Source organism: Perca flavescens, chromosome 16 (genome assembly GCF_004354835.1).
Source record: "Perca flavescens isolate YP-PL-M2 chromosome 16, PFLA_1.0, whole genome shotgun sequence".
Taxonomy (NCBI): domain Eukaryota; kingdom Metazoa; phylum Chordata; class Actinopteri; order Perciformes; family Percidae; genus Perca; species Perca flavescens.
This window is the reverse complement of record NC_041346.1, coordinates 5,434,110-5,456,444: the sequence shown is the minus strand read 5'-3', so window position 1 is coordinate 5,456,444 and position 22,335 is coordinate 5,434,110. Positions and strand designations below refer to the sequence as shown.

The 22,335-nt window shown below is 39.9% G+C and overlaps 1 protein-coding gene across 4 annotated transcripts in view; it reads right to left on the bottom strand.

Annotated features, from left to right (window-relative positions):
- Positions 1-6,847: 6,847 nt before the first annotated feature.
- shroom3 (shroom family member 3) overlaps positions 6,848-22,335 on the bottom strand; it is a 117,661-nt gene continuing 102,173 nt past the window's right edge. For all 4 annotated transcript variants that reach the window (XM_028601638.1, XM_028601637.1, XM_028601639.1 and 1 more), the window contains 9 exons: positions 22,245-22,321; positions 16,633-16,715; positions 15,784-16,528; positions 15,400-15,661; positions 14,583-14,728; positions 11,876-11,975; positions 11,592-11,757; positions 11,316-11,437; positions 6,848-8,890 (listed from right to left, as the gene is read on the bottom strand). In XM_028601638.1, coding sequence (XP_028457439.1) covers positions 8,504-8,890; positions 11,316-11,437; positions 11,592-11,757; positions 11,876-11,975; positions 14,583-14,728; positions 15,400-15,661; positions 15,784-16,528; positions 16,633-16,715; positions 22,245-22,321 — 2,088 coding nt within the window. In that variant the 3' untranslated portion in view covers positions 6,848-8,503. The remainder of the gene's footprint in view (positions 8,891-11,315; positions 11,438-11,591; positions 11,758-11,875; positions 11,976-14,582; positions 14,729-15,399; positions 15,662-15,783; positions 16,529-16,632; positions 16,716-22,244; positions 22,322-22,335) is intronic.

Sequence of the window (22,335 nt, the reverse complement as noted above, 5' to 3'; positions counted from 1 at the left end):
ATAATAAACTGGGCCTACAATAATGTGTAGGGCGGCCTAAAGCCTTTATACATACCTTTTTTGCATAGAATACTAAGCTATTAAAAAATCATGTTTTAATGTTAAAACATACATGTGGTAAAGTGAATCCTTAGGATTACATTTATCTGTGGATTGAATTAGTGACCACCTAGGCCAGTAAGCAGTGAGGATTTATATTTGCTTATAATGTTGTTGGATTCATGATCCACTTTTTAATTTCTGAAAAAACTTTCCAAAATTAACAATAATTTGGAGGCCCCCCTGCATTGACTCTGAGGACCCCCTAGGGGTCCCGGACCCCCTGTTGAAGATCCCAGATGTAAACTATAGAAAATACTGTGATTGGCACAGCAATTAAATGTACGCAATAATCGCATAGGCTATGATCAATGAATCAATTTTGTGTGTGTATTTTAATGAGTTTCTTTTGTACGTTTTACACAAACACTTTTGAAAGTGTCTCTTCATGAATAAGTCTTCTGATTGGCCGATAAATTCAGAATAGTCTAACTAAAATATAGGCCTAGGTGTTAGTTTTTGCTTATTAATGTTTGTTAAGGTTTCCTTGTAAATCAATCTCAAGACTGCAATATTGGAATTGACCCCGGTTTGACAAGTAAAATATAGGCTACCTTTTACAGGAGAATGGACACAGTGTAACTGAAAACATGCTTTTATATGAAGTGAAAACAAAAATTAAATGTTCATGTCAAAATGAATTTCTAACCAATTTTTCATTCTCCTTTTTTTTTAATCTTTTTTGTCTTTTCATCTTTTACCCCTGCATATATTAATTTTACTAATATTTTCTATGAGCAATAAAATAAAAACTCTTTAGGCCTAGGGCTATAGGTGTCTCATATGAATGAGTTTGGAAATGTTTTACAGTATGTTTTTGTAAATGTAAAGGTACCCTGTGGAGTTTTTGACAACTAGTAGCACTATGAGTAATGGCTTTAAGAGCAGGTCCCCATCTTTAAGCAACAATATTGTATTGTATTGTATTGTAGGCCTATTGGAGGCACCATGTTCGCAAGCAATTACATGTGTCAGAAAATAATTTGAACTTGATCAGCTGGGAAGAAAATACAAAAGTGAAAACACAAGTAAAATATGTCCCATCCAATTACACTTAAAGTCAAACTGAATTTCAAAATTGTAGGTGTTAATGGGCACTGAGAATGAGCATAATATGGGGCATAAAACCCAAACTGTGAGCTAATAGATGCTAAAAGGTTCTGTAGAGCAGTGTTTCTCAAATGGGGGCATGCGTACCATTAGGGGTACTTTGGAGTACCGCAGGGGGTACGTGATCTTTTTGCAAAATGCTCATTTAAAAGTATGTCATGCATGATTCCTAAAATAATTATACTATAACAATGAATGAATTAAGTGATGGATTCTGAACATTTGAAATGTAGCATTTTAATGTTTTTCAGTTACAAGGTTGTTCACTGCCAACACTGTACTGTTCCTCTTTATATAGATGTAAAAATGTTTTGCGCCAGCTCGGGGATACTTGGCTTAAAAAAAAACAATTCAAAGGGGGTACATTATTGAAAAAAGTTTGAGAACCCCTGCTGTAGAGCATAGAGAGTTGTTTTAAATTATCTGTGGGTTCAGCACATAGACTAAAAATAATGGATGTAGCATCAGTGACATCATCACCCATTGGTTTGTGGACTGCGACGGCCAAAACTCAAACTTTTGAAGTTTGAGTTTTGGCCGTTGCCATCTTAGTATTTTGGAGCCAGAATTGATCATATTTGGAGAAAAGGGCTTAGCTGGAGAGGATGACGCTGCTAAGCCAGTTTCAATGGCGCTGCGCTAAGCTAAATGCTGAAGAGGGAAAGTCGCAGATTTTCAACCCTTCTAACGCGGGTAAACGCGGACCTTCAGGAGCTTTTTGTCGGCATGTACGTCAGTACAGAAAATCGGCAGACTTTCCCTTAACCTTTGTGTTGTCTTCCCATCGACAATGCCACTTTTTATTTTTCTGGGTCAACATTTAAAATAAAAACTGCTTTTTCAACACTTTTGTCAATAATTTTCTGTGCTTTTTTTGGACATTTTTGTCACTTTTTAAAAAATATTTTCAAATGCTATGAAATTAAATGAAATACTGATAGTGAACTGATCATTTACTTGTGAAGAGCGTTGTATAGAACCATCCACGTGTTTTTTTTTTGACAATTTGGTTGAAAGAAACCCCATATTTTAGATATAGAAACTTGAAAAATGGGTCAAATTTAACCCGAGGACAACAGGAGGGTTAAGTTACCAGCTAATGCTAGCACCAGCTAATGCTAGCACCAGTTAGCTAGCGTTGGTTGACAAGGTGCTACTGAACACTAACCCAGACATTGTTAGTCAACCAAAATGTTCCATTCAACTTTGATGAAGTGAAAACACATAGGGAGAGAGGGTAAAATGTTTACTGAGTTAATACATCTAGTGAGAAGTAGGATCACTTCCCCATAGACTTCGATGGAAACAGACTTCTTTTTGGAGCTAGTGGAGTCGCCCCTTGCTAGAAATAAGATTCAGGTTTAAGGCACTTCCGCATTGGCTTAACTTTTCAGGCCCAGAAGTTGCCGCTTGGTTTAGCACTACCACGGCTTACATTCAATAAATCCTAATAAAGAAATGAAAAATCTTTGAATGATTTCCTTCCAAAGCCATGTCAGTGTTTTTTGATCTGACCCCAATCAGCAGGACGTTGTTGTCAGTGCCCTCCAAAACAGTTACAAATGATCACTACAGGAGCAACTTGGTAGCTGAGTGGTTACAGGGCATTACTGTGCCATATTACCGCAATATCCTGGTTTTATTGCAGGCTTGTGAGCTTTGTTGCATGTCATAACCCCTTCTCTCTTCCCATTTCCAGTCTGTCTTTACTTACTATCAAGGCGAAAATGCCAAAAGACAAAAAAAGCCCCGTACAAAATTATTGATTTGAATGTTTTTTGTTATATGATAACGCTAAGCGTAGCTGCTTTTTTTTGCATTACATACACAAGGCCATTTGATCCCTTGTTAATATACTCAGCAAAAAAAGAAACGTCCTGTCACTTTTAACTGCTTTTATATTTTAAGCAAACTTAACAATGCAAATATTTGTATGAACATTAAAAGATTTAACAACTAAGACATAAACTGAACAATTTTCACAGACATGTGACTAACAGAAATGGAATAATGTGTCCCTGAACAAAGGGGGGCTCAAAATCAAAAGTAGCCCTCAGTATCTGGTTTGGCCACCAGCTGTACTGCAGTGCATCTCCTCATGTACTGCACCAGAACCTAAGGCACGTTCACGCAGATTAGCATGGACCCTGGGCCACTTTCTTTTGGTGTTTTTCAGAGTCAAGAGAAAGGTCTCTTTACTTTCCTAATTTTCTTATAACTGTGACCTTAATTACCTACCGCCCTTAAGCTGTTATCTTTTTGACCATTCAACAGGTGCACGTTCATTAATTGTTTATGGTTTATTGAACAAGCATGGAAAACATTGTTTAAACCCTTTACAACAAAGATCTCTAAAGTTATTTGGATTTTTACAAAAGTATCTTTAAAATAGTGTCCTGAAAACAGGGCGTTTCTATTTTTTCTGAGTTTATATAAATAACAGCTGTATGATTTACACCAGCAATCATTTTTGTGGCCGCTTGGGGGCAGAAAACACAAGCTGTAAACACAACACTAGCTGTGTTTCCATTAATTGTCAATTGAATTTTAAAGCTTTAGTGCGTAACTTTTTGATATTAATGAACGTCCGTTACATTCAAGCCATTGCCAAATGAGTTGCTACAAAGCTTATTAAGACCATCAGTTTCACAAAACTTTCTCTGTATTTCTCAGTATGACTATGATCAGAAAATTGAACACACACACTGTAGAGCATCAGAGCATTTGACTGCATTCTCACCGATGCACCACAGAGGTCACCTATTCCCAACTAGCTACAGTTACAGTCCTAGTTGTCAATTCTCCATTACACACACAGACCTGCTTGTTTGGTTTGCCTTTATGCTTGTAGTTCGATAATGGATTTTGTTGATTGAAGGACTATTGATTATTGATAGATATTGCCAATGTTATATACACCTTACAGTACCTTTAAAGAGCAGTTGTTTGTGATTATTTGTGCAAATGTGTTGTAATAAGTGCTATGACATGAAGTTCCACGACTACTTTCGAAGTCACTGTTCCATTATCTTTAATGTGACTATTATTTGCCACTGTTCATCATAACCCCAACCGGCCCCGTCAGACACCGCCTATCAAGAGCCTGGGTCTGCCGAGGTTTCTTCCTAAAAGGGAGTTTTAACTCGCCACTGTGGCAACAGCCACTGCTAATGCTTGCTCTTGAGGGAATTACTGTGATTGTTGGGGTTTTGGAATTTATAGAGTGTGGTCTAGACCTACTCCATCTGTAAAGTGTCTCGAGATAACTCTGTTATGATTTGATACTATAAATAAAATAAAATTGAATTGAATTAATAACAGCTAGTTGTGACGGTTGCTTAACTTTAACCTTTTATAACCACAAAGACACCAAATGTACAGACACGTTATCTGCTTTGCACTTCGTCTGCAATTCTGCAAAATACTTCTGTGTCTATGGGTGTGTTGCCAATTTCAGATAGTGTTTTGTATTTTGAAGAGAAGTGTTTCCCAATGATTGCAAGAGTTTCATTCCTGAACAAAGTTTCTAATGACTGACTGACAAAAACTGTAATAATGTAAGATAATGCGTGGCAACATATTTATATTTGTTTACTGTACAGAAAAAGCAGACAATTATCTGTCCCTCCATCGTGTGTGTGTGTGTGTGTGTGTGTGTGTGTGTGTGTGTGTGTGTGTGTGTGTGTTTTCCAAGTAATTTACAAAATACATTTATTTTGCAAAAAACAAGAGCTGTTCTTTAATTGTCCTTCTTTCATAAAGCCAACATTGAATTTCCTTCTGAAAATAACACACACACAGTACAAACAATAATGAACAGTAAAACCTGGGTTATTGTGTGGTGTAATGTTTAGAGAATATGACAAACACAATATTTAAAAGGTGCTCTAAAAACTATAACAGTAAAAGGAAACATGTACTGTTGGTGTAGAATGAAACAGGTAAAAATCAGTACTTTAACTATTTGAACCATGTTAGAGTCCCCAGATAAATTAAACTGAAGGGAAGCCAAATCGCACCTGCTACATGGATAAACTGATGTGACTCAAATATAATCCTGATCCTTCATTGGCAGACATAAGAGTTGATCCAAAGTGGAAAATGTGTTCTGTGGTAAACTACTGTCCAGAGAGGACAGTGCACTCTCAAATGAAGGTAAAATGCCAAGCAAATTAACAACTTCAGAAGTGATATTTTTATGACTGTGACTTAAGAAGAGTAAGAGAAAAGAAGGTGGTGCAACACATTACTACAATTATTACTATATTATCATTTTATTGTTTGCATTGTCTTGACGTTGCACCTTTTTCCTTTTCATATGTACTTTACCCACTGCGCACAAATTGATGACCATAAAAAAATATTTTCTGATTCCAACAATTATTAATCCATGAGGAGCCACTTAAAATAAGATCAAAGGGGAATCAACCAGTTTTACACATTAAGATATTTACTTTACTTGTGATGAGCAGTTCTACTCAGCCTGTGAAAACATTTGTGTAATGTCTACTGTGGATCTGTAGGAGAAGTCTATGGTATTGTATCTTGTATCGCGCTCCCTCTCTTCATTCACTCTCTAACTCGCTCCACCACCACTGCTCTCTCTCTCTCTCTCTCTCTCTGGCTCGTTGAGCCTGAGGGGAATGGCCAACTTTGAGAGCTGTATGTTTACAAACAGTAAGATACCTCTTATACCTTAAAACATAATGACACAGATAGTCAGTTTATGAATTTGGTGATTGACAAAACAATTATCAGCAATTTCAACGACAATGCGGAGAAATGTTAGCCTGGAAATCCAGACCCAAATCCAAAAGATTAAGGGTCTGGCAATGAGTAATGAAAATGGCCCAACTCGAGGGGCGGCACCAAGCATGCATTTGAAAATCTCACTGCACGCAATTGGATAACTACGACCAATCACAACAATAGTTTTCGCTAAGCCCCATAGAGAGCCGAAGTCACGCCCCTTCCGGTGGACCTCATGGGACCTTAACTCGGAAAAAACAGGGAGAGGCAAATTATTTTTTATTTTTTTAATTTAAAAGATAATTTTTCAACCAAAGAAAGTCTCAGTTAGCCGTAGGTTTGTCATATGACCACTTAGTTTTGTGTGAAACCGCTCAGTGAACTACATCTCCCGTCTCACACTAACTACCTCACCTAGCTTGATGCTTGGCTCGCTCGCTAGCTAGCTAGCTTAGCTCTGTTCCACAACACATAATGTAATGTTATCTTAACTGCTGTGTTTTATCCAGTCAAGTGTTCTCACCAGATAAGCAAAAGAACAAGCAAGATCCTCTGCTCATTTGAGTAACGTTACATCCCCGGTATGATACACTGGTAGATTAAACTCTTGCCGTATCCGGTCGGCAAAATAGCAAAAACATCCTTCAAACGCCATCTTCTGTTCCTCTTTTAGATAAAAAGCCAAGTCTAACTCGTTCATCGTAGCGGCCAAAGCTGTTTCAAACAACTGGTGTTCATCTGTAGCCATCTTGCAATGTTTAATAACGACTTTGACATTGCAGCGCTGTCGTCATCTGCCTCTGGCCCGCCTATATCAGATACACCGATGTGATTGGTGCAGCCCGGCCACAAGGGCATAGTTAATGAGCATCATTACTGAATGCCAGAGTGACTTGCTGAGCAAATTCAAATTGTGCTCTCGCAAGAACTCTGGATTTCCAGGGTAGATAAATGTTTTAATTGTTGCTTATTTTCTATCTTCTTTATACATTAAATATCTTTTGGTTTAGTAAATTATGGCATTTGTTGTTCTTGACATTTTATGTGTTAAATATCTGACCGATTAATCAGTCACTGACTGAGAGATTATTCAGAAGTTAGAGTAATGGTGGTTGTTGTAAAATGTTGATACAAAGGGAAGAAAAAAGAATTGATATTTTTGGCCGAAACAAAACCTCAAATCCAAAGTTGATGTGTGCAAACAATTCATCCATCTTTGGAATATAAACTTCTCCATTTCTTGACATCAAATGTTTCGACACATCAACTTTCACAAAGGCACAAGTAGAACAATGTGTATCATTCAGTGAAAATTCTGAAGCAAACAGTAGTCAAGCTGCTACAGTAAAAAGTGCAACAAGCTCCAGACATACAGACAGTAGTGATAGTAGTAGTATTACAGTCTCATGTGACAGTAACCAGAAGAGCTACCGTTCAGGATCTGTGCTCTCAGTTTCTGAGAGTTTTCATTATTTTTGTAGCGGTAAAATAAAAACAGCGTCCCTCAAATTTTGGTGTTAGTGTATTTTTATATATATGTATTTTTTATAAGTTGACTGTACATGTGCGAAAGCTGACCTGGTCTTCAGACAATTTCTGAAATGTTTGACAAGATGACAATATTATTATTCTAAAAATTGTGGTATTTTGTCTTTGGGAGATAAAACACCTGCTCACTTTGTCTTGTCAGTAGAAATAAAGAGTCCCTGGAGGAAGGTCTAAATGTTTGAGGCTCCTGTAAGCACAATCAGGGTTATCAAAGGACAATTCCAGAGTGTTCTGACTTTTCACTGACTTTTAAAATTCATTTTCTATCTTTTTACTTTTAATTCAGGCTGCTGTCTAACCAGAATTACGGTCAGTTTAATTAAACCCCTTTGGAGTTTACAGCTGAAAAGTTACAGCTGAAAAAGTTCTCATGTTATATAGGTGAATGCAGGGCCGAAACTACTACTGAGGACATTGAGGTCCTCTGGCTTTCCAATCTGGAATCTGGAAAATGGAACATAAATTGAGGCTGAACTTTACATTTACAGATTTAAATCGCTGCTCTTGTCGTTACTGAGAAAGATATTTAGAATATTTAGATAGTGAAAGCAAAAATATCAATTCATTTTAACATAAGAGCTGGAAAATTGCAGGGAATTACCCATAACAATGGAATTGTCCTTGGAAGTATTTGACAATGAAATTCCAACCTGAAAACACCTTATGGCCCTTAGAAATCACCTTTCAGAGCAGAGGATCATTAGAAATGTTGGCAGCAGTCAGTTTAGTCCAAACAGCGCTGGTTGCTGATGTTGAGGTGGACAGTAGTGTAACGTACAGTTGAGTGTGGACAGAATGAGCCACATTAAAGGCTTTTCTTCTTCATATGCAAAATCTACATAGTTGTTTCAGTGTGAACAGGCCCAATATTCCTTCGTGTAAAGCTCCTTCAATTTAGAGCATCACTCAAGCTCAAAGTGAGTTTTTAGGGAGCCAATTGTCTCTTCTTCTTTCCCCATCCTTCACTGCCACTCATAATAGTGACCTGTCCGTGACATTACAGTGATGTCACAGTGGTGGACCTGACTAAGTGGGCGGGGCCTGGAATAGCAGAGGGTGGAAAAGAGCAGTGGGCCAGGCTTGATGATGAGAATAAATTCCCTCTCAACCAACCGTGAGCCTCCGCCTGCTCCTGCGGCAGGCTCTCGGCCAATCGCGTCAGCTGCTCTTCCCCCTGCCGTATGAGGTCGTCGAGGTGTCGCTGGCGAATCAGAATGGAGGGTTTGGTGCTGACAAAGCGGCGGTAGTCCTGGAGCTGCAATTCTGTGAGGTAGCCAGACAGAATGGCATGGACCACGCGCTGCCGCCGGTCCAAGTTCTCCTTCAGCTCCCAGGCGTCTTCAGTTTGACCAAGGAGCAGAGAGCGTTTGTGATAGAGGGAGTCCTGAACGGGAGGAGATGACAACAAAATATTTATCAGTTTATACACAATCTCGTTTATTACTAATACTTTCGAATGTTCATGTCAACATCTAAATGGACTACAACTACAAATTTCAAACAGCAGCAGTGTGGTTCTAGGAGTATAGGCAGTCACTTGTGTCCACTTCCTGGATGGATTGGCACAAAACAAACCGTTTTAACAGTGGACATTTTGACATTAACACAGTTGGAAGCACAGGTAAATAAATGATTGTTAAATTCAAATAACTTGTTCAGTGTCAGGGTCCTGGTATTGTGCATGCTGGCTCACTGTCACACTGTCATGGCTGGCTGTTCTCATTTACTGTTCGTACTCAGCACCGCAGGCACACTGATCACTTGTGTTGCATGACATTCGTAGCATAACGTGAAAAAATGTGCATAACAAATATAATAAATAATAAATTTCCTGAAACAGCCACCATACAGAGGATTTTGGTTTAGCATGACCTTTCCTCATGTGCCAAATTCAAGACAAACTTAACATACTTTTCCCCCAGAATATCCAAATAGCAAGGGGTGGCTAGCATGGCTGTAGCCGTTATTCTTTTTCCGAAAGCTCAGCTATATCTGTAAATACATGATACTGAACAAACATGGATGACTTGTCTCAGCCAAAGTCCATCATTTAGTGTAACTACACAAAATTCTTACTTAAAGTAATTTTAATCATGAATCAGCTACCATAAAACTGTGCCTCAACTTTAGTCACACCCAGTTAACTAATGACTGCTGTCTTTAGGGTGTCTGGTGATGTGGATGTTAGCAAGTTGTTACCACGACAATCTGTCCATAACTGCCTTTCAAACCAAGTGACATGAACTGAGATTACACATGGTGACTTCATTTCTCTGCTTCTCTTCATAGTCGTCAGATTCGTCTACCAACCCTTTGTAGGCTGACTCAGGTTTGCCTTGGTTGGCCCAGCTCTAAGTTATGTTGCTATAGTTTTAGACTGCCGGGGGTGACCCACTTAAGGTAGTCTTGTGTGAGGTATCAATGAACTCAGCAGAGAGTTCATTTGTCATTGATGATGGTTATCCCAGCCCCCTACACTTGGTACAACTTTTGGTATGCACCATCTCAAACGCCGTGTCCGACGGTTGCGCAAATGCAGGGTCGCGTGGATTGGCGTACGCCAGTAACCCCGACGTGGGCAGAAGAGCGAGGGCCCGTCCAAAACTGCTTGCAGCTTTAATGCGTTATGTTTTTTTTAAAGTGAATAATGTGTATTACACGTTCTTGAGTAGAGACCCCAACACTGATGATATCAAATATCAGTAGCATAATACCATCAAGGGATGGTTTTCAAAATAAAAGACTGTCTGTCTGTTAACTTACTTGTAGATGCCTTTTGAAATGTGAAGTAGCCTTGATGGAGCCACAGACTGCAGCACTGCAGTGCTTGCATAAGGCTCTGGTTTCCACCTGGTTTCCAGGTGTTGGAATTGGTTCTTCAAAATTAACTAGTACAGATAACCTTTAGGCCTGCTATTATTTTCCATGTCGTTGTTATTACAGGTGTAAAATCTATAAACGTTTGTAATATAAAGTGAGTAAGGGACTTCTGAAACTTAAAAAGTCCAGTGTCCACCTCAAATTGTTTGGCAACCATTTTAAATACTTCATCAAACTTAATTATTTGTTCTGTGACTAGAGCTTTTAACATTCATTGCTTTGGGAAAAACATTTCTAATTAATGTAATCTGTACAAATAGTTTAAACTAATATAATTTATAGAATATGTAATGCAATCATATCTGACATATATTATAAAGCTTCATTGTTAAACACTTCACTTAATTTATGTATATGAATTTCTTTGAATTTTTATTGAATTACAATTCTGCTTCCTTTAATTCAAATTTGAATTGTAATTCTAGATCCTGTTTTTGACATCAATTCAAATTCAAGAATTGAATTGGAATTTAAGAGCCATTCTCAATTCAATTCTGAATGGTGCACAACTGCCACCAAGAGTCAGGGTCTGTCTGGGGTTTCTGCCTGTAAAACTCTGTTGAACAAAATGCTTGCTCTTGGGGGGTGGTAAATTATAGTCTTGGTAAATTATAGAGTGTGTTCTATCTGTAAGGTGTCCTGACATAACTCATGTTGTGATTTGACACTATAAATAAAATTAAAATTGAATTGAAAATGATTTCTAATAACTAGAATACTTTATATATGTATATTTACTGTACAGCCATAGCAGATTTGCATGGGATCAAAAATACAAACGACCTGCAGTTATTAAAGTCACAGGAGACCTTAAACCAAAATAATACGAGTCCTGTGTAATACACAGTTACAGGTGGATGAGCAGGTAAATAGGCTCATGGGGAAGTAAACACATCAGTGTCAGACATGTAGATTCTGTCCTGTCTTACCCTCTCGTCTGCCGCGTCCTCCTGCGCCAGCTCCTCTCTTTCCAGAGTGTGCAGAGATCTGTTGATCCTCGACAGCCGGCTGCACAGAGACAGCAGCAGGTTCACGATCTTCTCCAGATCTCCTGCAAACACAACCAGGTCAACATCTGAGTTTCTGACACACTGCAGGTATATAACCAAAAACAACATCGGAGCTGTAGTCACTGAATATTGATAAAATAATTGTTGTTATAGGTAGTTTTTGTTTTTACAGAAGCAGACAGTCAGATGTCGTACCAATGAACATGCTGTACTTATCCCTCTCGTTGGGTTTGAGGCGTTCCAGCACCAGTGTTTCAATGCTGGCCCCCAGCGCCTGGTGACATCTCTCCTCCTCACACAGCGCCTCTTTCTCCTGCCGCAGAGCAGCCACACTGCGCCTCAGAGCTTCACACAGCTCCACCTAGTAAACAGGGTGAGAAAGTGGATAGAATATATTAACTAATAATAATAATAATGATAATAATAACAATAACAACAATAATATGAGTGTAGAGCTTCATAAGAAATACATTATTTACCTTCCTGGTGTTAAGGTCTTTCCCGTCCTCATCCAGATCCGTCTCCTTACCTCGATTCGTCACCGTGCTCTGAGCAGGATCCAAGACGCCATCTTGGATTCTTTGAAGGGAACATTATTTTAACAATCAATATGCCATTTCATATTCATCTATATAGTCATCTGTATATATATTCTCTCCACCTGTAAATACATGTTATACATATTACCATTACTACTGTCTCCTAATTTTCTTTATTTCCTATTTTATTCTTTGTGTATTTTTCTATGCTATTTATATTGAATGTGTATTTTTCTTATTTGTTGTGCTACACTGAGTTGCTGTGACAAGTACATCTCCCCATTGTGGGATCAATAAAAGTCTATCTCTCTAATCTAAATTTTAATTTTGAAAATTATTTTAAATGCTATTTTCTCAAGATCTGTTTATTAATTTGATGTTTACACTGCTGCTGTTTATGGCCAAGAGGAGATATATTTTTCAAGCTCAGTAATAGAGCAAAATGAAAGAGAATCACATAGAATGCAACAGAAAAGGAAAATTAATGAAGATATAAAGAGCAGGATAATGTACATACACAAGTTTAAAAACTAATCCAGAATTTCCCTCAAGTACAGCCTCTTAAACATCCAAAATTCTTTACACTTTTTGATATGAAAATATGAATTTAAATTAAAAAAACAGTCAGATTGGGAGGGGCCTATAAGAAGTTCACAATAAAAGTTTATGTTGATGCAATATTTCTATCCAACTCTGGCCATTAGGTGTCAGTGTTGTTTAGCTGTTTAGACTACAGGAAGACATCTGTCTGTCACACACACTGATATGCACAGTTTTAGAAGGAAGGACAGTAAAACAATAAGAGTCACATATGTCCTCTGGACAGAGACTTCGGCCTTTTAATCATGTGGAAATTGAAAACCTTTATCCAGTTGGTTTTACAACTAAGATAAGTAATGTTTTTTATTAATCCACAGTTCTTCTATGATCCTTCACTAAAACTTCACTACACAAGTGAAGTTTTATGAGAAAGTCACTGTGTATGTGTTTCTTTCCACACTGTTGAGAAACATGGATCCAGTTTGTCTGGTCTCTCCTGTCCTGGCTGACAATGCCAACACGCTCTAACTTCAACACTTAGTTAGTCTTGCTTTGCCAGACCTTCCTCCAAAGCGCGCTGAAGGATCTGGCTACTCCACATAGCATTCAGGGATGGGAGGAAAACGTGCTCTGGTTTAATGGCATTTATTTAAACCAATCAGAATCGTCATAAACTAAACTCTGCACAGAGCCGCTGCAAAATAGTTGTGGGAGAGAAAACTCAGATTGGACAGATGGTCTAGCTAGCTGTCTTAATTTACCCTGCGGAGATCTGAGAAGCAGTCAATCCACCGAATTTAAAATTTCACCACAAAGAAAGCAGAAGGAAATGGAAAATACATGCATCTGGCGGAATTTCCTGGGGCACCGGAGCAATCCTGGAAATGGAACGTCAAGGATATAGACTAACACTTAGTCAACAGGAGATCTTATTTTTACCCATGTTACATCATCACTCTTGCCTGTTTCCAGACCTCCTGCAAATTCAAATGCATCTGGTGGTCTGTTCATTGATTTCCCTGGTTGGAGAAGTATTTGAAACAATTAGAGCTTTGTAGGCGGGATTAAGAATGGGGACGTCATCTTCCTACACAGCTAGCTAGCTATCCAGCTACATCCAAGGTTTAACCCAATGCAATTGCTGCCATGACCGGGACAACAAAGCCTCAAAACTAAATATACTAATTTTCAGGAACGGCAACAGTAACAAAAGAAAAGATCTGCTCCAACTTTAGAACTTAGAGGAAAAAATTACTTCCAACTTGTACATAGGCGACATTACAATCAGTATAGCTGCAGAATATGTTTCACCGAGGTCAAAGTTATCTTCCTGCAACTAACTTGACTGACTATGTATAACAGAGAAATTATGGCTCTAAATTGATGGTTGTTTGCCTTTGTTTTAATGTGGAAACATTCCTTCCCTGAACCTCATGTTCACCAACAAACCAAAAACACATTCAAGATGCCACTGACTTTAAAAGTTACAACATGCAGAGGCAGCAGAGGTTTGTGATATTTCTTCTCTGTGTCAGCAGCAGATAAGAGAAGAACACTGTCAGCAAACACAACAAGAATGACAAACGTTGGTTTACAGGAAGTCCATTTCCCCCAATGATAATGTTATCCTTCAGTTGCATGAAGTGACCTTTTGCAATGGTGGTCTTATGGCTAAATAAACACACACAAGATAAAGGTCTTTAAAGCACTTTGAAGGAAATTCTGTGATCCTCCTCCAAACTACATCATCAGTCTGTGATGTTCAGTGCATTCAATTGTTATCATTCGCTTTCTATTTGATATCCACTGTACTGCATTTCGCTGTTGTTCTTAGGTGGAGAGAGTGACAGCAGTAGTAATCATCACAGAGTTGTATTTTGAGTAAAGTTTGGAAATTCCTCTGTACATCTTCATCACAAACAAACTAGCAAGATTTAATCAGGAGCGCAGAGTATTTCATAGAAAGTACTGTTTGCAGGAAAATAAATCAAAATATTCACACACAAAAGAGTGTTTTGATGATACTAAAACTCAGTGTCTTAGTGTATTTAAAACACAACTTAACATTTTTAATAATATTCAAAGGCCAAACACATGACAGAATTACCTTTCCTCCAGTCTACTACTGCCCCTTCGTTGCCATGGTGATTTACCAACCAATCGGATGTTTGGAAAGATCTCCTCCATAAGCTCTACAGTGGATTTACCTCCCCACGTGTCCAGGAGGGGCACCAGAGAGCGGTCCTGCAACACCTGGATACAGTGAAAAAGGAAGAATCAAACTATATAAAACAACAAAGGTGGAGTTAGATCTAGCCAAATTCACCTTTTATCGGCTAAACTCAACTGTAACGGCCTCTGAAACGACCGGCACCTCACAGTGACAATACCCAGCTCACAGTAACCTTTTCTCGGCTAAATTTAACTGTAAAGACCACTAAATATAACGGTCGCCTAATTTCGTAGGATACGAATTGGTGTGCATACGTCTTCATACGATATCATATACATGTTTAGGAGAATGCGTTGACTAGGAACTACAACCATGGTAGTGTCAAAACTAGGTACACTGGCAAAAGTAAAGTCAGAACTAGGTACTACAAGAAAGTCAGAACTGGATTCTACAACAAAAGTAGAACCAGGTACGAAAACAAAGGCAGAGTATAAACCACGTACAACGACAAAGAGTGTCAGATGTAGGTACGAAAAGGCAAAGGAAGAGGGAAAAACTAGGGACACTGATTATGGTAGAGTCAGAACTAGGGAGAACAATGAAGGTAGAGTCTGAACTATGTATGACAACAAAGGTAGAATCAGAACTAGGTACAACAACAAAGGTAAAGTCACAACGATGTCGACAAAGTAGAGTCAGAACTAGATAAAGCAATCTTTATTCAAATTAACTGTTGACTCCAGGTACCCACCAGCTGCTGGGCCAGAGCTTCTACTCGCAGCTCCTCAGATGTCTTTTCCCTCTTGGGTAGGGGCTGGTACTCAAGACCTAGGCTGTCCTTGGCTGTGGTGGATGTGGTGATGGAAGTGATTGTCGAGGGCTGGGGCTTCAGGGAAGGAAGGAGGATGGACATAGGCGAAGGAAGGATAGAGGAGGAAGGGGACATTGGAGGGGAGTGAAGGGATGACTTCCTGGCTGGAATGACGGGGTTGTTTAAGAAATCCATGCTAGGACTAAATACAGGGAAGATAACAGATAAATGGAAAAAGAGAAAGAACCGGTAGAAAAATCAAATAGGGTCCATCAATAATACATTTCAATTCAGGTTTAAATATGAAAATATTTTACAATGAACCTTTCCACAGTCTGGTGTCCAGCTTCCTGCTCCAAATCGAGTAAAGGAGGAGGAGGTGGAGGGAAGTCCTCCAAGATGCTTCTCTCTTTGATTAGTCGAGGAGGTGACAGAGAGGCAGGATTTTGGAGGAAGACCTCGTCAAAGTCGTCCTGCAATAGGCCTATGGAGGATTCTAGTGGTTGCTGCTGGTCAATGGAGCTGGAGAGGCTGGACTCAGAGATTTGCAGAGAGGACTGTTGCTGGGGAATGGACGGATGGGAGGATGGGGGAGGAGACGACGCAATGCTCCCACTGTCCTTCCTGTTAAGTGGGGATGCATGTTGGAAATGGGGCAGGCAAACTGGTTTGGCGTTTTCTGCAGAACACCCTCCTCTCATCTCTAAGCTGAAGGCTCTCCCTCCATATGTGTCCTTTGCAGTGTCTTCTAATATGCTGGCGTCACTCAAACTGTGTATTGTCTGTCTGTCTGTCACCAGGGTTTCATTGTAGCCAGCAGTGTTAGTGCCATCACCGTCACCTGTGCTGGGATGCGGGATGCCTGGGAAGGTGATGGCATCCAAGTTGGCTTGGCTTAGCCTCTCGCTAGCTTGCCACTCAGCGCTGCCTCGGTTCTGAGTCCCAGGTGGGGAGAGGGGGCAGGGCAGGCCAACAGAGGCTGCCAAGGTGGAGGTGCTGTGGGCTCGTAGGCGCTCGCTGGTCCTCTGTCGCTCCCTGGAAGTGACAGTAGTGTGGGAGGAGCCTGGGTCTAGGATCAGAACACAAGGAAGGGTCACAGAGGACTCACAGTGCTAGGAGATATATTGGTTATGTGTCCATGATAGTGAATGTTTTTTTGTTTTTTTTGCTCACCTTGCGAAGGTCCTTCAGACTGGACGGTGTTTCGGGAGTGTTGAGGAGAGACGAGGCCGCCTGATAGCTGGACTTCTGCAGATCTGAGAGACAGAAAGACTGATTTAGACAGGGGAGGGAGTAACATTACGACAGACTTTATAATGTTCAGTTTAATTTGTGTCAGAGAAAAGTACATTTAACTTCATTTAACTATGGAAATATGGTCACATTTTAGTCTGTTAGTACCGGATAAAATGTGACCATATTAGAAGAGTACTTGGAGAGCGCAGACCTCTGCCGACCCCCGAATTTTCCCTTTTGTGAACACATTTTTACAGATTATTCCGACACCACATGAATGCAGCACAATTGCCCTATTTCGCAATGTTAACGAAAGTGAAAAATAATTTGTGTATCCGCCTTCTGATTCTGATCCGCTCCACAATTTGACAGGTTCTTCCTTGGCCTATGCTACACCTTTACACTAAGTTCCATTAAAAGAGGCCAGCAGGACAGTAATCATACTGACAAGCAAACAAGCAAACAAATGGACAAACCAAACCGAAAACATAAACTCTTTGGCGGAGGTAATAATAATAATATCAGAAACATCTAACAGTAGTATACAATCAAAAAACAACAATAGTTCTTGTTCAATTTGTGTTTATCTGTTCTGTGCACCACCTGCTATTACCTGTCACATGTTGTGAAATTTGTTTTGTATGTCTGAAGGTGCCAATAAAAAAAGTTGATCACAAAAAACAACAACAATGCTACAGAGAAAAATATTTTAGGAAAACTAAACGTTAATGATATTGTAACTGTTCCTGCTCCCAAGAGGATGACCCCTCTAGATTTAATGACCTTTTCTCTAGCCACCATCAGGACAGACTTACGCTGCGGATCCACTTTTGCGACACGACTGAAGCGTGGTGTCGCGATGCCTCCCCTCGTTCAGACGTGTGTTGGCATTTCATTTAAAATGTCAGTTTGCAGCTCATAGTCAGTTCGTTTTAACTTGTGGTAAGTGTTTCTCACAAATGTACAACCATTTTAGGAATGTATTTAACAGTATATGAAAATATTAATAGCCTACACAAACAATGCAAGCCATTTCGAAATCTTGTTTTATTTTAATTACTCAATGCAATCTCAAATCCTCACCAGTAACACCAACAGTCAATATCTTTCTTTAAAGTTTTATGGTGGTCGTAGAAGAGATGAAACAATAAAATGTATTGTAAGTGGAACCAAAGTTTCACAGGCACCGTTGTGGTTACAACAAAGGACCTACAACCTTGTGCTTTCAATGAATAGTCGCGTCGCGTCCAACGGATTCATTTGCAAGATGGGCATCGGCCAGCTTTTTGACGGGCAGCATTTTTTCAAAGGCGCGTTAACGTTGCTTGACGTCACCCATAGGAATAAAGTGGAGTGCGGCGTGACAGAAGCGCCGCACGGCCAGGTGGATGTGCACGGTCAGAGTCTAACCAAGCAGCAACTTCCCGGCCTGAAAAGGAAGCCAATGTGGATGAGCCTTAAACCTGCGTTCTTTCTAATGGTCAGCAGGGGGCAATTTAAATGGAAAAAGAAAGAGAATGTCTGATTGCCTAGAAGTTTAGACTGTAAAAATAATGGACAAAGCTTCTGGGCCTGAAAAGTGATACCAATGCCAAAGGGCCTTAAACCTGCATTCTATCTAATTTCCAGCAGGGGGTGACTGCACTGGTTGCAAAAAGAAGTCAGTTGGGAATGTATCCTACTTCTTAATTGGTTTATTACCTCAATAAACATTTTTATAATGAGTTTATTGCCTCAATCGCTACTTTCAAGTCTTCTTCAATACTGCATCATTTTCCTTTAGTAAATCATGGTCCCATTTATTTAAAAATTGATGATAAAGCAGGGGATGCTTTAGGGGTGTGGCTACACACCGACCTGTCAATCATGACAGAGGCTTAGCAATGCGTATCCGTGGCCCTGTGTACATTAAAACTAGCTGTGAACTTGTTTTTGGGTGTTATCCATGTTATTGTCTAAAACTTTGGCCACTAGTGTTTTCACTTCATCAAATTTGATTTGAACATTTGCTCAAAAGCGATTTTGCCGATTTTCTGTCCTGATAAAGAAATGCAGATAAATGGTGGCAGTACCCAGAGGTCACCATTTACCCACTGGTAAATCTCCACTGGATGACCTGCTTCAGAAGGACTGAAAATCGGCTTTAGCGCCATTGAAACCACAAACAACACTGGCCTGGCCACGTCATCCTCCCCAGCTCCACCCTCTCATCAAAAATCGTCACATCCGTTTGCAAAACAACAAAATGCCAAGCTTGAGGTTTCAAAACGGCAGTCCACAAATCAATGGCTGAAGGCACGAATGCTACGTCCATTACAGTGGCGGCTGCTGGTCTTTCAAAGAGGGGAAGGACATTTTCGGCCTACATCATAAAAATTGTCCATTTATTTATAAGTAAATTCTACCACCATCGTACCAAATAGGTGTCTTTTCCAGTGACTTGACCAGTGTCCTCTCAATGGCCAGCAGAGCTAGGCTGCTTAAACAGCCTTGGCCCATTGTGTTACGGGTGTAGGTAGTGATGGTCAAATGAAGCTTCGCGAACCACTGTCTTTATTTTCTGAGCTCACTAGATGGCGCTCTCTGTTCAAAGAAAAAGGTTAAAGGAATGGCATTTCAGTGTGTTTTCAACCCTTTGTTGAACAGCGAGCGCCATCTAGTGATCTCAGAAAATAAAGACAGTGGTTCGCAAAGCTTCATTTGACCATCACTAGGTGTAGGACTTGAGCCGCTTTAAACAGGAGATGTACCTCCAATTGTTGCAACTAATGAGAACAGTTTGTAAAGCTGGGGCATTGCACTGTCCAACTCCATGTCTTTAAGGAAAACCAAGTAATCACACAGCTTTCCCATGTTATAAAAATAAGCATCTTAACTTAAGACGCTTATACTGTATACAGTTACAGCTAAGAAAGAAAGTCTCTAGTGGTGTAAAAGTAATTTGCACTCCTCACCACTAGGCGTAAATGGCAGAGTGAACTCTAAGGGCAAAACAGAACTAGCGTGAATTCTCTTGAGTTTTGGAAAAGCTTCTATTGATGTCGGCAGCCATTACGCTAATAGAAACTACAGTGCAACTAAATGTCTTTCTTCCGTTAATTAAAGGTAAGTAAGCAATTGGCTAGCAAGTTTGCCAAGCTAATACCAAGAAATAGGTTGCAGCAGTTTGTCTTTCGACTACACTTGCAAGATGGGACTGAGCTCAAATAGCTTCGGCAACTTTTTATAGTACAAAATCACTGTCAATTAAAAGGAGATGCAGTCTTTCGACAGACCCTCCAATCATCACGCAGAAGCCCGGAGTCCAGGCCAGCCCACTCCTCCATTCACTCCCAGAGATGCTGAGCGTCCGTCAGCGGGACATAATGGCAGCATTTATCCAATGAAATGTCTAGTTTGAAAGCACTGAAAAAAACTGTTCAAAGCAGCCCCATTGAAGTCCGTGGACGCCTTTAGGGGAAGCCGAGCAGTCGTAAAGAAATCGCCTCTGGTCCATTATTTTTATAGTCTAGGACGGGAGGTAATGTTATTAGCTAAAGTTACTGTGTTGTCCGGGCATCAGTACACACAAAAACATGGTAGGATAATGACAACTTGCAAATCGCTCAATACTGGACCAATTTCAAAAAAGGTTCCAATCACTCACTTAGACACAAACAAATTAAAAAAATAGGGTACAGGTTGAAAAATGTAGAAGTTGCCCTTTAATACAGTATGGCAGTACACTCTCCATAGAGCAGTGGCACACTACCTGGATGTAAGGTAAACTGATGGAGGATTTGGAAAATTAACAGAAATGAACATGCAATTTGTAGTAAAAAAAACAATGTGTTATGGGTCTTCCAATATGTTCTGTATAAGATTTATCATTTACTTGTTACTGCTGTCCAGATTTTGAACATTCAAATTTCTGATCTTATGGGCTGCTCAGTAGCTAGTAGTGGTGCATTCATTTTCCTGGTTACATTCAGGCATCAGACAGATATGTGTAAACACAACCACAGAATTCCTGAAGTGACCCCTGACCTTGACATTTTGAGAGTAAACATATTTAAGAGTTTTAAGTGAATAAATCCCTGTGGACCGGAGTTGGTATTTTGTTTATTTTTCTGTGTCTGTGCCAGTGCCAGAAATTCCTCAGTTCCTCCCTTCTTCACTCCTCTGTCTCACCTTTCTCTTCTCCTCCCAATGAACTTCTCTCCCCTTAACTCCTTCTCTTCTTCTTTCTTTCCTGTCGTCTGAACCCTTGACTTCTTTGTCTAATCTTTTACCTTCCTCCATTCTCCTCTCCCCTCCCCTGCATCTCGTACTTTCATACCAAGGCACCTTCCTCCCCAGTAGCTTTCAGAAAGTCTATCGTAAAACTGCCTGGAATTCAATTTCAAACTTTCTCTCTTTTTACCTCCTACCTCTGTTGTTTCCCCTCTTATTCACCCTCCTTTAAGCTCCTCCCTCTTCCCCTTCCCTTCCACGTCCTTCCTCATTCCTTGTGGCTCTCTCCTTTCCTCATCTTCTCCTTTCTTTAATCTTTTCCTCCCCTCCTCTACCTATGCTGGGCATCAGTGGGACCGGGAGGATCTGTAGTATGTGAATCAGCTTCATCAGTGGGACCGGGAGGAGCTACCTACACTCCCTCTTTTCACGTCCTTCCCCTACATAGTTTTACTCTTTCCGTATTTGTTCCTCCCTCTTTCACCTACCTTAATCTATCCTTTCCCCCCCTCTTTTTTCATCCTATGTTTCACCTCCTCTGTTCATCCCCTTCTTTTCCTCTCCTTACTTGTCCTCAGTCCTTACTTCCTGTCCTCCTCCTCTCTCTTGCTCTCTCTCTGTGGTGCCAGTAGCAGGGTCACACAGACTCATAAGGCACCAGTTAGTTTTAAAATAGCAAAGAGCCTAAAGCACACACACACTCACACACACACACACACACACACACACACACACACACACACACACACACACACACACACACACACACACACACACACACACACACATATATCCTGGCTGATTGTTAACAGCCTATTATGGAAGAGAGCTAAACTATCAGCACAGAAATGTGAATTCCCCTAGTTCTTTAGCAGGAAACAAACTGACATTGTCAAATTAAGTGTGGTTCAGCGTTGACATCTATATTTTGTCTTTTGTTCTGAAGTCTACCTTTTATTGATTATTACATGCTAAAAGAGGGTACTGAACTGAACTAAGAAACATGATAAATGATATGACATGAAGGGACAGATTTGTTAGGAATGTTTACTAGTGCTGTAGAGAACAGTCATCTTAAAAGAATGGCTGTTCCTGGCAAAATACACAGAGCACATAGTGATATAAACACACCCACACAAAGCTCTGATATATAAGGGTGTGGAGGCAGTTAGACTGGTTTGAAATAGTTTGAATTCCTCTTAAAGTAACCTAACACCATCCTTGTAAATGAGTGAAAGGATGATTGTAAGAACCCACAAGGAAAAACCTGATCTGAAATTCAAACCATCAGCTCTTTGGTCACATGATCACTTGATCTGAATGGAGGTGTGACATACCTGTCCTCAGCCAGAGAGTGATGTCCAGGTTCAGAGATAAAGACCCCAAAAATCCTGACATCACCTGGAGGGGAGTCCTGAAACACACAAA